At 38.1% G+C, this 16,496-nt stretch overlaps 1 protein-coding gene across 1 annotated transcript in view; it reads left to right on the top strand.

The window, feature by feature from the left end:
• ASXL3 (ASXL transcriptional regulator 3) overlaps positions 1 to 16,496 on the top strand; it is a 194,157-nt gene that overhangs the window by 28,337 nt on the left and 149,324 nt on the right. Inside the window, exon 3 of the mRNA XM_052660207.1 lies at positions 5,402 to 5,484. Coding sequence (XP_052516167.1) covers positions 5,402 to 5,484 — 83 coding nt within the window. The remainder of the gene's footprint in view (positions 1 to 5,401; positions 5,485 to 16,496) is intronic.

Raw genomic sequence — 16,496 nt, 5'->3', positions numbered from 1 at the left:
CAAGTGGAATCACAAATGTAGCTCTAACACAGGAGAGCAATTTGTTTTACAAAGAAAGAAAGGGCATCTTATGTAAAGATTGAACACTGTGACAGACGCTGATTTGTATAGAAGAGACAGTGATATCTGGCCAAAGGTTTCTAATTACAGCCTTCTCTTGGCAGCCGTCTCTCGGCTAATAACTCTAGCTACAGATTTTCTTCGGGAAATGGCAGTTTTAGGGGCTTGTTTTTGAGGAAATAAATTATAAAACAGCTCCATTTTCAGCAAGAAATTTTTTGAAAGGGACTAGAAAAGATCATTTTTTAGCCAGAGTAAATAATGTAGGAAAAAGAAAACATAGAACTATTGGAAAGGAGACACAATTCATAGTTTTTGTAGAAAATGTGATTTTATACTTCTGTGCTATTAGAACTATTAAGAATTCAATTAGCTGTTCATATAGATAATAATTAGCACAGCTCAGTGGCTTTTGTGTGTAGCAATAAAATGTGAAAATATTTTATGAAAAAAGTATATTCAGAGTTGCAGCCCAAAATATAAAGCACTTAATAAAAAGCCTATTACAGTTTATAAAATAAAACTCAAACATGGAACAATGTGGGTACATTTCCTGAAAGTTTAATTAGAATGTCACATTTAATTCCAATCTACGTTTCATTTAGAAGTATAAAGAAGTGAGCAATGAAAAATTTAAGAATAATGAGAGCCATGTCCTATCCAGAGAGTGAAGTGTGCTGTAATGTCACAGCAATTTAAACAGGGTGGTGCTGGCACAGGAATTGACTGAAAGTCAGGTCAACATAGGGGCTTCCCTGATAGCTCAGTTGGTAAAGAATCTGCCTGCAATACAATAGACCCGGTTCAATTCCTGGGTCGGAAAAGTCCCCTGGAGAAGGGATAGGCTACCCAATCCAGTCTTCTTGGGCTTACCTTGTGGCTCAGCTGATAAAGAATCCGCCTGCAATTCGAGAGAACTGGGTTTGACCTGGATTCCCTTCGGTCTGGCCTGGAGAGAAATTCCATGGACTGTACAGTCCTTGGGGTCACAAAGAGTCAGACACAACTGAGTGACTTTCACTTCACTTCACAGGGGAACATAGCAGGACCTCTGGGTGAGCCCCAGGGACAGTGGTTTGCAGTTCATTTCAGAGACCGGAAAAGTTCCCAGAAGCGCCTTTGGCCATTAGAGGGAGTAAGTGCTGGGGGTTCTGAGCACTCTCATCACTACCTCAGCAACAGCTCTGCTTTGCATGCAAAGTCCCTTCAGTCCTGTCTGACTCTATGCGGTCCCATGAACTGTAGTTCGCCAGGATCCTCTGTCCATGGGATTCTTCAGGCAAGAATACTGGGATGGGTAGCCATTTCCTTCTCTAGGGGAATCCTTCCTATCTAGGGGTCAAACCCAAATCTCCTGCATTGCAGGCAGACTCTTGACCATCAGTGCCTTTATATTGGGTTTCCACATTTTTATGTTGTTTTCACATCCAGAAGCATTTTCATCACCCTAATTGTAATATATGGCAGGAGATGCCTCACTAACCATAAACCATAAACTGGCTTATGAAACAAATTGTGTTGGGGAATCTTGACCTATATTAATAGTAGGTGGGGCTTAGGTTAATTATTCACAAGGCTGCAAACAGATGCATTCTGGATTGATTGAGGGATTGAAAATGAAAGCATAAAATACAAGAAATATTTGTAGATAATTACCAACTCTCTGGATAAAAGGAATGTCTAAACATAAGAGCAGGTAAAGCCACAATGGAAAAGTCGCATAAGTAATTATGTGAAAATAGAATACTTTATGTGTCTTCATAAATATCCAAAAATAAGTAACATAAAGAATACAAATCTGTTATTAACATGCCCAATAATGAATATCATTTTAATATATAAATAGCTTTTTACACATTAGTAAGAAAGAGATATCCCATATGGTATTCATTTGAAAAAAAACTTTGTTCTCGTTAGTATTTACAAAAGTATAATTAGAGTAACAATGAATTACAACTTATTTGACCTACCAAGTTGGCAAATATTGTGAAAAAGATAATATTTAATCCTGGCAAAGTTGTGGAGAGAGGCAGGTTCAGTTCTGCTTGGTGAGTGTATAAATTGTTAAAATAGTTTTCAAACAGTTGGCAGTGTATCAAGAGACATGACAGAGCTCATATCCTTTGACTCAATAATATTCTAAGAACATTACATTCAGTGTATTTTTTGGGAAATTATTTTTGGTCGTAAACTCACTAGCGCATTTTGTTTTTTATAATACAGGTATGAATTTGGATTTTTCCAGTTTTTTTCAATCAGAAAACAAGACTTTTAAAATTATCGTTGTCCATGGTGAACTCTAAAATTGGAATCTCTATATTTTGTCTTAATTGTATTGTTATTGCCCAAGACAGTTTGAACCTGTTTTGATTATCTGAAATACTTATTGGCTCTGTTACTAATCTTACTATGACACATAATCTTAAAAATTGTATATAATCCCACTCTTCACTGCTCCATTGCATCCTTGACCCCTGTTTCTAAGAGGTAGGTACAAGGTGAAAAACAATTGGAAGAATATGTTAAATTCAGATTAAGCGTTACATAACCAGGAAGACATTTTCAAATGCTCGTTGTATTTGAATATGTCAAGAAAGGTAATCCAGGAAGTATGATTTTTCAGGACTTAGGAAGCACTACACAGCCAAGACATTGACTCCTGGCATGTGTGAGTGCTTCCTCAGTCTAACGCTGGGGGCTGCAGTCTCCCTCTGACTGTGGCTTCTTCCCTCTGTTGTGTTTGAGTATGGCTGCCTGCTGGTCTGAATCTTGTCCCTGCCATGTGTCATGTGCTATCCATGTTATTGTCCCGTGAAAGTAATTTATCTCTATCTTGTTCTCTGAATGCTCCCACAGCTAGTTCAGTGAAGCCTGTTCCCACCCAGGACCCTCTCCTGCTCCGTCCCCTTTCTCTGTCTTGCAGGAGCTGAGGGTGGCTTCTGGTGTTCTGTGTGGCTTCAGCATTTCCTTCCTGCCTCTCATCCACTTCGCGATGTAATTCTTCGCACTTTTACTTCCTTTGTAGAGTAGGCTGTGATGTCATAGAGAAGGGGACAGGGCTATCCAAATTCTCTCAATTGCTGGGAGGAGCTGCCAAGGTGTGCTGAGGGGCCTGTACTCAGGAAGAGAAACAGGGCGTTCTCCACAGTGAGTAACCCCACTTTTGAGTGCACCCAACTTGCCATGAAAACCTTACCCAGTACACTGGAGTTTCCTCTTGCGCCCTTTCTAGATTTAACCAGTTTGCCTTTTGGACATTCCCAGTTCAGCTCAATATGCCTCCTTTCTCCCCTTTCTCCTTTGCCTGCTCTCTTTTCTGCCATCCTGTGTCTCTCCCCTCCAGCTTCCCTCTTCCTTGCTTGCTCTCATGTATGTGTGTGTCTGTTGACCTTCTGCCCATACCTTCTATGAGAGACCATTGTTCCCAGCATTGCCTGTCCCTGGGGGAGATGCCCACCTTGTATCTAGTCCATGTGACCACAGCATCGCCTTTCAGTAACTCATGAGTATGAACTGTTCTATGATACTGACGGTTCTTTTTTATTTCAAAACTTCTGTCGGCTTTTTTGTTTTCATGTCTGTATCTTTCCTGCCTTTCTTTGTAACCTAATCTTTCCCCCTTTTCAGCTCTTTCATGCAGTTTCCTTCTTGCCTTTTTTAAGCCAATATTTTTACACTTTGGTCCTCTTCCCTGTAGAGCTGTGCCTATGTTTCTCCCCCCTTCCCTTTGATAGTTTTCAGTCCATCCCTCCCAATAGTCTCCTCTCTGAGGACAGTTTTCGTCTTTCCTGTTGACATACTTGTTGCTACGCTCTTTCCAGTGTAGCATGTTTCGATGTTCTTTAAAGAATTGCCATCTGCAGCTAAGGGACTGACCAGACTGGGAAAACCGGGGACGCTTTCTGGGAACTAGAGGTGAGAACAGAAAAGTGGCCTTAGTGGTGAGGAAGGGCAGGCTGTGTATAATTCACTAGATAACCACAAGGAACGGAGCCCCAAGGAGCAGAAGCCTTGCCAGTGACCTTGTTGAAATTTAGCCATTGATTGTAGAAGAGATCACAGAGCTCTTTTGAATATATTTGGAAGCCTTTTCAATTTAAAATTTGCCTAAACACTTCTTGATTAATTCTCAATTATTATGATAATTCTGGTCTGATAATCATAGTAATCATAAATTAGGACTCTAGAATCATTAAGTTGTATGGGGGCCATGACTTGTGCACAAACTCCTGTACAGAAAATTTAAGTATTGGATTGGCCAAAAGGTTCATTTGGGTTTTACCATAAGATGTTCTGCTGCTGCTGCTGCTAAGTCACTTCAGTCATGTCACCCACCAGGCTTCCCCATCCTAGAAAAACCCAAATGAACGTTTTGGCTAACGGAATAGGTGTCATCTACCCTTGGAAGAAGTCATTGTGGAGATATGTGTAGACTTGTTTTCTTGTCCCAGATGTGGTCCTCACAGCCCTTGTTCGTGAGTAGTGTGGGGAGCATTGTTCACTGCTCTCACTGCGTGTAGTTCAGTCCTGGGGTAAATAAAGAGCCTTGATTTCCAGGGCTGGTGGTCTAATGCCTGTGGAAATAATTAACTGTGTCCCATGTCATTTCCCATACTTTGTTCAAAAAATCTCCTCCACTCAAAAATAAGTAGGACAGATGGGGAGAGAAAGAAGATAGGACTCAGTTCATAAAGCTGAGATGGGCTGAACCGGAAGAGGAAGGGGGTTTACTTGAAATGAATTGGAAAAGGCAAATGAAAGGAAACTGAGCTGAACTGGAAGACACACTGTAATGGGATACTTGGGTTTCTGTATGCTTTTTCTCCATTTTGGCCACGAAGGGTTTTTAATACAGGGTTTTTTTGTTGTTTTTTAATACAGAAGAAGTTGATCAGACTATGAATCCAGTGAGGTTATTTCTGACTAGTGCTTTGTTCTCTGCTGTTGATGGTATTCAGGCTCATGTTTCCAAGCTTTTAGAAATTTAGGAAACATTTTAACAGCCTGAAAACATGACTTTAACAATAAAATGTTAGCAATTTTAAATAAAGGAAATTCTATACATTTACTAACTCGGTGTTTTTAGGTTTCACATTACTTTTTTTTGTGGTGTATGCCTTTGTGACATTTTTGCAGAATGGCCCCTGTATGTTGCAGAAATTGCCATAAATGCCCAGGAAAAAATTATATCCTATCACTTGCACACCTGACATGTATCATGTAACCTAATTTTGGCATAATAGCCCCTTCCCCTTTAAAATTTGCATGATTCACACACATTTTCATCTTGTATGCTTCTATGCAGTAATCTAGAAGTCTTATGTCTGTCTTTATTTTTTAGGCACTAGAGAAACACCCCAACTCACCAATGACAGCAAAGCAGATATTGGAAGTCATTCAGAAAGAAGGGTTAAAAGAAACAAGGTCAGTATTCATATTTACATTTTCTGTTTTCTTTGATTAACAATTGCTACTGATTGCAAAGCAACAGATGTATCTAGGTTTTGATGTTGTAGTTGATTGTGAATTAAGTAGCTACATGAGGATTCTTTGGTGACTGCCAAATATTTGAGTGACCCAAGATTTCCTTGAAACTACTTGTTCACTTAATAAATTAGACTGATAGAGAATGTATTTCATTAACAAGGAGCAGCACTGTGTGAATTTGCCTATAATTGGAGTTACTCATCTTTCTTGTAAGAGAAGATTTTTGTTTTTGAAAGTGACTACTGAAAGAGAAACATTTTACAGTCTTCACAGATAGATTCCAGGATGTAAGATGAGCTCATTCTGATAAAATTCAAATTGCCAGTGAACGTAGTTGAAAATTTAGTCCTCTCATATTTAGAATTACTCTACTTGGATAAATTATTGAGTCTTTTTTTTTTTAAAAAAATAACAGTTTTATTGAGATATTCATATATCATAACATTTGCCCTTTGAAAATGCACAATTTGTTGGTTTTCAGAACATTCCCCAAAACTGTGCAATCATTACCGCTATCTAATTTTAGAACATTTTCACCACCCTAAGTGAACCCCATATCCATTAGCAGTCACTCCCAATTCCCTATTCTCCCCAGCCCCTGGCAATCACTCATGCACTACTGTCTGTGGGTTTGCCTATCCTGGACATTTTGTATAATTGGAATTATACACTGTATAGCCTTTTGTGACTGGCTTCATTTAGCATCATGTTTTCAGAGTCCACCCGTGTGGTACCATGAATCAGTACTTCATTTCTTTTTGTTGCCAAATAATATTTTATTGAATGGATGTAAACTACATTTTCTTTATCTGTGGTGATCCTTTATTTTTGTTTAGTTATGAATTTTACAGTGTTGGCTTTATCCAGTTGTTTAGGGCCATATAAATGATATTACTCAAAGAGAAGAAAGCAATTTGTTATAAGGTAAAATAACCATAGAGCTCTCAGATGTGTATTACTCATTCATGTTACATAGAGTAAATTTTTTGAATTGTATGATGTTGCCTACCTGTAAGTCATTGACAAGACAGTGGTCTCAGCTTGGTGAAAATTTAATCCACTGAGTTACCTTTTGAATCTGGTAACTGAGATAGCATCTGCAGAGAGCAATCAATGTCCTCCCAAGACTAACTTTTCCTACAAAATTGGTGTTACCTGAAACTCATTACTATAACCTGTGAGTCTCATTGGCTTCTAGCTGTTTAAAATGCATCTCTTGCAAGTTTTACCCACGAACATCACAATTTAGTGGTATGGAGGACTCCTAGGCTCAGGTTTTCATCTCTGTTTTAGAGGATTTATCTGCCTGTTCTGAAGAAAGAGCCCTAGCTAATGTAACTATAGTGTTTGCAATTATTGTTTCCCACCAAGTGGAGGTAACACTGGGGAGGAAAGTTGCTGACAGCGCCCAACAACTCTCTTAGAGGGGTCCCTTGCTTCTAAGCCAGACGTCATTATAAGGGGCTCAGGAACAAAACAGGGACACCTGGAAATGAATATTCTCCTGACTGCCTGTCCGAAATGTGTGGGCTATAGCCAGAAGAAAAGAAGGGGTACAAACCTAAAGATCTGAACTCCTGTTGAATGTGGGCTGAGCCAGCGCAGTCTACCAGTGCAAGCACTCGAAGCTTCTCCTATAAGCAGACACTTGAAATGTGTTCACCGTGACCCTCTCCACAGGAGTGAGCAGGCCGCTATCAGCTGTTATGTACCTTGAGATATAAAACTCCTGCACCATGGCCATGAGCAGCATTTTAATTACACTTAACCATTGTAACAGCATTTTTTTTTTTCATAGTTTTTTCAAGATGCTCGTCTTCCCAGAGTGGTACATTAAAGGGCTTTAACTATATGTTAACAAACAAAACACAAACAACTTCTTTAAAGAGTATGAAAATTGAAATGGAAAACATACCCTGTTCCTCTGAATTCAACCCCTCTTCATTATCCCCATCCTCTCTTATTGTGTCCTGTGAAGAAAAAAAAAAAAAATGTCGTCATAAGTACGGATGAACCTGTGTAGAACTGTTTAAAGTTACCTGCAAGGAATTCACAAGTTAAATAGCAAAGGGAATAGGCCAAGAAAGAGACTGTGGTTCTGTTTTAAGTTCTACTTTATAAAATCAACTCTGTGCAGAGGGCTTCACACTGTGCATTTTATGTCCCCGTTTCTTTCTGTCTCTTTGAATTCTCGCTCCTGTCAGTTGTGATGGTTCCTTACAACTGCTGTATCTGTAACCATTCTTCTTTTCTAGTCTGCTTATTAGAATCGTCTCTAAAATAAAAGTAGTTCTCAGATTTTTGAGTTTCAACTTTCCTATTGTATATTGCTTTAGGGAACAGATTCTGACATTTATTTTTATTTTGTTTCCTTTCAAATTCTTAAATAGTTTCCAAGTATTAATGGGAGCTGAGTAAATGAAGTGTAACTGTATCTGTTTTTCTTAAGTAAAGTTACATTTAAAAATTCCATCATCATAAGGTCAAGCATAGCTGTTTCATTTCTAGGTATTTATTAATGATGTGCTTTTCAAGATGTGCAGGCTTTCAGATATGCCTGATTAACTGCAGGGGAGTGACTGTGAAGGTTACCGATGTGCCCATAACCTCCCGGGGGTCTCTATGAATGAGAGGTCATGTTAGCGGCCCTCCCCCAGTCCACCGCTGCGCCTGGCATTTCTGGAAGAGAGAAGATTGGCCCTTTATCCATCATCATTCCAATGCCATTTGTTTTAAAATAACGCCATTTCTTTCAAGAGCTGGGTTGTTGGGCAGTGGGGGGAGGGTTCTTCGTCCTGTGTGTCAGGCAGGTTTCCTATAACACTGGACCTCACTGGACTCTAAATTTGTCCTTGTTTGTCTTCCCGCTGGTCTGTGAGCTCCTTATGGGGAGGGTACCCTCACACTCCTGGCACTCAGAAGATACTCAGTAAATATTTGTTGAGCAAACATTCTTCCTCAGGATGTTAACTTGCTGGTCCTCAGTGATCCCTTTGGCTTGCATTTAAAGTTAGAAGCTTCTTTTTGGCATTACAGGTTGTATTTTTTAATCCTATTTTTAATTGTTTTAATCAAAAAGAATCTACCAGTTTTGAGGGAATCCCTTTAAATAGATGCATGCAGATCGCTTCTGACAGATGAGTGGTGAACACATGAGCTTATTGTGCCGTTGCCTGTTCTCAAACACTGTAGGTGCCTCTGGTTGACACGTAAAACTTAAAAAATAAACCAGTAATTTTGGCAAAGCTGATGTTTTTGTTCAGTAGATGTGATATTGTTCACTTATTTATTTTTGACATTTTATGGTACCTTTTCTTCTTTTCCAGGGACACTTCAAATTGCATAATTTTCATACAGACAGGATAAAAAGAGAACAGCTCTTTTATATCATGTTCTGTGTATCTTCTTCAAGTTATTGATGAAATGTATAGTATTTGGTTGCACTGTATTTGGGAAAGCTAGACTGAAATAAGAATTCCCCATGTGGTTTTTAAAAAGGTATATAAATATAGTAAATTGTCAGAAGAACATATAGTTTTTGTTAGAGAAAATTAATATGATCATGGCAAGATTTCCTAGAAGTTTTTTTAAGGAAAATATATCTGGTAAGTTTTAATTCCCTTCTGTATAATAACATAGAAGATCTTTATCAATATAATTTTATTCTGGTCCATCTATATTGTACTTGCTTTACTGATTGAGTTATTTCCAGGCTTCTGCTACTTTGTGCTAATGAGTTGTCAACAGTTGATTAGACAGAGCTGTTTGGAATGCTTTTCACATGATCAGAATCTTATAATCAATCAAAGAGCCATGTTGCTTGCACAGAGAGGATAGAAATGTGCATATTCTAGATTGCAGCTTTTATGGATGGATATTTGATATTCCTGTTTGGACTGCTTGGCTAAACATTCCCACTTCCTGAGGGAGAGAGGGTGCTACTGTGGACTCTAGTCTTGTCTGCAGTAATTAAACATATGTTCATAGAAAAAGAGAAAGCAACCACGGTGACTGTGTTGGTTTGGATGACTTTGGGGGTTGCCTTGCCCTAATTCTGATTTTCTGCTTTTGGCTTGCTTATTCAGAAGTTATAATTCCTTTACAAAGGGGACTGAGGGAGTTTTGATGCCCAAGGATATGTTTTTCTCTGCTCATGTAATTTTTAAAGCAATGCTTCCAGAGAAACATATGCTGTTTTAGTGACACATCCAGGAGCAGTAGGTCAAGGAATGAGGTCTGTAGCATTTACCTAATGAAAGGAGGGGCCCCATTTGTCAGTGGGGGTAACTGGTTATGTGCCCAGCATTATTGTTACAAGATACCGGTCATTAATGTAGCATAAACTGTGATATAGTTGGCATATTATTTGATAGTAGGTAAATAGTTTTCTAACGGAGGTGAGGCATTCTTAAAATAATGGTCAAAAAATCACAGCACGATTAAAAAACCCTCTGTTGGGTTAGGGGCAGGGCAATATTTATAAGGTACATTTATTTTTTTAGAAAGATTTATTTATTTATTTTTGGCTACACTGGGTCTTCGTTGCTGCTCCTGGGCTTCCTCTAGCTGTGGAGAGCAGGGGGCTCCTCTCTCGTTGCATTGTGTGGGCTTCTTATTGGGGGGGCTTTTCTTGTTGCAGAGCACAGGGGCTTCAATAGTTGTGGTGCACAGGCTCAGCAGTCACAGCTCCTAGGCTCTAGAGTGGAGGCTCCGTAGTTGTGACATGGGCTTAGTGGCTCCCTGGCATGTGGGATCTTCTTGGAGCAGGGATCAAACCCAAGTCCCCTGCATCGGCAGGCAGATTCTCAACCATTGGATCACCAGGGAAGCCCTGTAAGGTACACTTTTACAGTACTATAGATGCCTTACTTCGGGGGAAAAAAAAAAATCTATGTTTGATTTCATCAACCATTTATAGGGCAGCAACCTATAATTACATATCACAATGACATTTGAAAAAGTTTATAAACAATCTCTCTCGTGCTTGGTATTACTCAGGACGTTGACATATTTTTGATTTTGTAATGTGGAGCATGCAGTTGACAACCCAAGATTTCGTAATTATCCTGCTATCAATGAGAACTTTTTATTCCCCCTGGGAATTCTGAGACTAAATTTGTTGTTTGCTCCTGTCTTAAGGTCTTCCATGTTTTCTGTTTTGCAGGCTTTGTCATGATATTCTGAAATAAGGGTCTTCACTTTGTACTGTGGTTTATTAAAGATGTTGCATTTTTCCAGGGGGATAAAATGTCAAAAAAATTCCATTAGCATGTACAGTGACAAACAATAAAATTCCTTGGCATTTCTCTTGGTGAGATTTATGTTTCTAATTAGTGCTATAGGAGATGCTTCTTTCTCACTGCTGAAATGTTTTGTCTAAAGATAAGAAAGAAACACAAATAATTTCAACTGTAAAATCAATTCTTATTTCCAGACTCCATGTTGGCATCGCCCCTTTTGTACTGAAATGGTGGTCTAGGTTGTGTCAGGGCCTTTTAGAATTACAGTGTTAGCTCACAGTGTCACCCTGCCGTGTGCTAACGTCTAATTCTCTCATTGTGTAAATGGTGTGCACAAGCAGCTACTTAGAAAGGAATGAAGGAGACAGTGATGTTATTAATCAGAATCATAGAAAAATCGTATGTAAATCATGTATTTATATGGGTGTCTAGGTGTGTGTTCATGAGAGTATGTAAGCAAGCCTTTAGAATAGTTTCTCTCTTAGTTGACATAAAATTTTACTTGTCGTTACTTGGATTACAAATCTCAGTCAGGATCATTCCTAATTCTCTTCTCCCATTCCCCTCATGGCCAGTTGGTTCTTGGTTAGTGTTAGTTCCGTGTTCTAACTACATCTTTCTTTCTCTGTATTCCTAGTCTTTGCCATTCATTGTTTGCACTTAAAAATTTTCAGCTAGATTAATACAGTGTCTTCTTAATTCATCTCTTTAAACCTGGTCTCCCCCTTTTTAAATCTATTTTTTTCTTAACAACTGCCCCATTTATAGTAGCATTTCTTAACTGATAATCCAAAATAATGCAGAGAATATATTGTACCTAATAAACTATGAATCAAAAGCTGTTGTTGGTTGTATGTTTGGATATAATTAGATGAGATCAGGCGTGGTACTTTTTTCTAGTCACATGTTATCTGAAGAAACACATGCTATTCTGATAATGTAGGGTTTATGATATGAATGATGAATACCTTACATTTAGATATAAGATTTGGAATTTCTAATTTGGTCATTTTTACAAACATTTGGTTCTTCCCCAGATACATCACTTAAAATGTTGTTTGTTAGAATTGTGTGCCTTGTGCACAATTAACTAGTTTTAAATTAAATGGTATAAAACTGATTAAATAAGTATTCATAATTTATATGTGGGTATCATTCATTGTTTAAAAGCAAAATCTCTCATGAGTATGATAATCTCTCATAATTAAACTTTTCTTAAAGTTCCTTCTTTTTATGATGACACAGTGATTGGAATAATTCTTCAAGGGGATAATACGATTATATATTACTATGGAAGCATTTCCTGAATTAGGTAAATAATTGTGTGAAACATTACCCTACAGGGTCAGATTTCAACTCTTCAGCCCAGCTCTAATCAACCTGGACTTTGGCAGTTTTAAAGCCTTTGCAGTCACGCTTTTGATGTTGCAGCCACAGTTGACTACAGCTGACCCTTGCACAGCTTGGGTTTTAGAAATTTGTGGATCGACTTATACACAAATATTTTTCAATAGTAAATCCTACAGTACTACACAATGTGTCATTGGTTGAATCTGCAGACATGGAAGAACTGCAAATACAAAGGGCTGACAGTGAATTATATGCAGATTAATTTCCATGTTGCTCAAGGGTCAGCTGTACTTCCCTTTGCTGTGAAATTTCTCCCAGCACCTTTTTGTAATTTGGAAAGCAGAAGTAGGGCCTGTGAGACGGTGGTAAGCGATGTTGTGTCTGCGTGTGTCACACACTTCTGGTAGTTTTCACATTGTTCCGTAAGACTGGATTACAGAATGGAAAGGAAGCAGTATTCAGGCAGAAAGCCTCAAACCAGTGGAATAAATTTGCATCTGTACCCCTCCTGGTTCCCAGACTGAGGTCATAATAGCAGCGATTGGTTACTGTGCCCTGGCTGCCATAACAAATGATCACACGCTGGGCGGCTTAAACAACAGAACTGGTTTTTTTCTCTCTCATAGTTCTGGAGGCTAGAAGTCCTAGATGCAGGTCCATCAGGATAGGTTTCTAGTGAGGGCACTCTTCCTGGCTTGCAGACAGCCAGCTTCTCACTGTATCCTCACATGGCCTTTTCTGGGTGTCTGTGTGTGTGCAGAGGGAGCTAGAGAAAGCTCTTCAGTGTCTCTTCTTCCAAGGACACTCCCATCAGATCAAGGCTCCATCTATATGACCTCTTTCAACCTTAATCCCTTCCTGAGAGATAACCATCCCTCCTAGCCACACTGGAGATGAGAGCTTCAACACAGGAATTGTGGGATGGGGTGCACACACATTCAGTCTACAAGAGTCTTTCAGAACGTGGGACTTTACGTTTCTAGAATTCATGGCATACCATAGAATTTTTCTAGAATTTTGAGTATCTGATTCAACTTGGAAGTTATTTGTAACAGTGTGCTTAACACTGTACTGCGCTTCTGTCATTACAGACTCCTAATATGTGTTTTCATATGTTATTCCTAACATATAAACTGATAAAATACTTGGCTTAACTTGCCTGTTCAAATATAATGTATATAGTCACATAACATAAATTGATTTGGATTTTATTTGAAGCCTTTGGTAAAAATAGCTGTGGTGACTGCACATAACCCTCAAGGCATCAATATTCACTAAGGTATGCAATTACAGCTATGAAATGGCCATTTCTTAATACAACATTTTATTCTGTCAAGCTTTCTTTCTCCATTCTTCCAAATAATTGAACAAAAGAGGTAATTTAGGTGATTTCAGCTTTATCAAGATCTTGGTATAATTTATTCCAGAAATACTGAGCACTCTATAAACATTTCAGTGTGGAATAGGAGCAGAAATGGATATAAAATTATATTGTAGTTGAGTCTTTCTAGGTAGCCTATGCAGGTGAAAATCTTTCGGGCGAAATACCCGTTTCACTGGGGTATTGTTATTTAATTTTTTTCTAGGTGGTGGTTTTCTCCTTATCTCCTCATTTCATTGCTTCTGCTCTTAATTGCCACATGCTTAAATGATTTTAGTTTTGCTTCCATGTTTTGAACTTGACAACATAATTCAAATGCAAAACAGTTGATATGCTGACATGAGGACTTCTTTTTATAGTTGATTTGTTTTCAGAGGAGTAAAAATCATGACATTTTGTTAAGACAGGTTTTCTAAAAGCTACAGTGGATAATTCCTTAGACAAAGTCCTAGTTCTTTCAGGACAATTAAGGACTATATATCCTACCTACCTCCTGAATGTCTTATACAGAATCACATGGATAATTTTCTGAAATTCAGATGATTTCTATTAACATTTTTTAAAAAGTTAGTTAAGCCCTGCTTTAGGTGCTGGGCAAGGCTTGTATTTGGGCTCTGTTCTCTCTTCAGTTTGTTGGTGGCTGTCTTCTGGCCAGGGGACTCACGCATGTGGGTAGACCTTTTCCAGGTGTTTATTAGTCAAATAAGAGAACATCAGAGAAAAGAAAACAAGTGTGGACATCGATAAGTTAATCAAATACCTATCAAGGGTGTCCTTTTTTGCTATGTAAAATCCGGGGGTTTTGTGGAAGCTTTAAGGCATATCCTCATTCCAATAACATTTATTAAGCATATGCTATGTTCTTGAGATCGTGGAAGCTGCTGAATTCATAGATGAATAAAATGAAGTTCCTTCTTTGGAAGATTTAACAATGTGATTCCAAACATTCTTCTCTGAATCATTCAATTATATCTTTTACCTCTCCTCTGTGGAGGATGTCTTCAGCATAGAACATAATGGGTTTTTATTTTTTATTAAAAAAGCTAAACTTAGGAATTTCTAAATTCTTTATAAAATATATGATATTCCAGCCTATCAAGAAGTATTGTCCTTCCATCACAAACATAAGCTCATCAAAGATAGGAACATGCATCTACGTATCCATTAATTTATTTTACCTAGAGCTGAGATACCATGCTTACTATAGCATGTCAAGCAGATTAATGAGTAGGGGCTTGACGAGTAAAAGAATACCTAATTGTTTTTTTTTTTTTATGATTTACTTTTATTAGGCCCAAGAGTAAGGACTTGACATGAATTATCTTTTTAAACAGGTGGGTGATAGATATTATATTTCCCATTTTACAGATAGGGAAACTAAGGCAGATGAGGTTAAGTAACTTGAGATAGTTCATTTAGCTAGCAGGTGACAAGTCTGGAGTTTGATATCTGATTCAAATTGCACTTAATCTTTAAAAATATTTGTTGGCAGGATAACATTTTGTTTTAAAGTATTGTTTGTATGAGTCTATCAAGTAAATACTCCCCCCACCCCAACCCCCACTCCCTTAGCAGCTGCAGCTTCTCTGGCTAACTGTTGATTGTCTATATATGTGTATAAAATTCACTGAGATTTAAGTCAAGCCTGTAGATAGGTGTGTTGAGACTCTCAGTTTAGAGCCTATTTATAAACAGAGTTGAAAGAATTTTTTAAATTCCATTTCCATCACCCAGATTTGGAAGCTTCAAAGCCTTTCCCAAACTTTACCTGTTACGCTTGTCCAACATGAAGTGGGAGGGTGGGTGATCTTTAGTGAAGACTGGGGCTTATGGGTAGCAGCAAGATGTATTTGCATTGTAACTCTTTGCTGTTTTATCTGGAAGATGATGTCATAAGGTGGGATACATGCTTTGGATAATGGAAGAACCATGGCCTCCATAGGACTCTCATTGTTTTGCTGTTGAAGTTGGACTTATAGATTGTTTCTGGGGGAATTGTTTCACTGTGGCCAAAGCATATTGCTAACAAAAGACAGTTTTAGAAAGTGGTAGTCACTATTTTTATGAAATAACTGAATGAAAATAGATGAGACTGACTAAACCATGGGGATGGAGGATGCTGTTATTAACATTATTCTTTTTTAAGATATGCATCTAGGGAAAGAAAAGAAGGTACAAATGAATAGATGAGTATGGTCAGGACTAGCATCACTGCATTCTCTAGAACATTTTCTTAAGCAGACCAGTCAGATAAACTTTACTGTTATTGGGAATTTATGTCATGACCACTTATCCATCCTCTCTCATCTCATCCATCCATTGTGTTTCTACTGGGAGGTATAAAAATACCACTCATTCCTTTTTACTTTCATTGCTCCTTTTTACAAAAGACAATTGTAAAATTTCCGGGTAGAGCACTTTCTCCATCAGACCACTGCAGATAGCCCAAATCCGTAACTTCATTCCTCTCTAACCAGTCTGCATGAAATACAATTTGTGCAATGATAATTTGTCAATTTGTTGCTTAATTTGCATTTGTTGAAGGTGACCTACTGATTGCTAGATATAGAAAAATATCACGCATGAAGATTTGTTGGAATACATTGTGGCTAGTGGGATAGTCAGTGGCTCAAATCCTGAATTCTGAAGAATAGAGATCACTTTGGAATCACCCTGTATCTTCATGCCAAGAAGGAAAGTGCTGAATCAGGTATACAGGAAACACTATTTGACAGGCGAGAATTCTACCCCTGAACCACCAACGCTAGACAGTACTATTTGGAATTACTTAGAATAGTTGTTTTTATGGCCCATTTCTTTTACTTGTCCTTAATATTGAAAGTATGAACTTGGATTTTAAAATTAGGATTTATTTTATGTTTTTAAGCACCATCCTTTTGAGTCAAGCCACTGAAAACTTTTAGTTTTCAAAGTGTTATAAATCATTTTGTTAGGTTCAGTGGCATGTTCTTTTTTCT

The sequence above is a fragment of the Budorcas taxicolor genome, chromosome 22 (assembly GCF_023091745.1).
Source record: "Budorcas taxicolor isolate Tak-1 chromosome 22, Takin1.1, whole genome shotgun sequence".
Classification (NCBI taxonomy): Eukaryota; Metazoa; Chordata; class Mammalia; order Artiodactyla; family Bovidae; genus Budorcas; species Budorcas taxicolor.
Note: the sequence above shows the minus strand (reverse complement) of the source record. Positions and strands in the feature narration are given on the sequence as shown.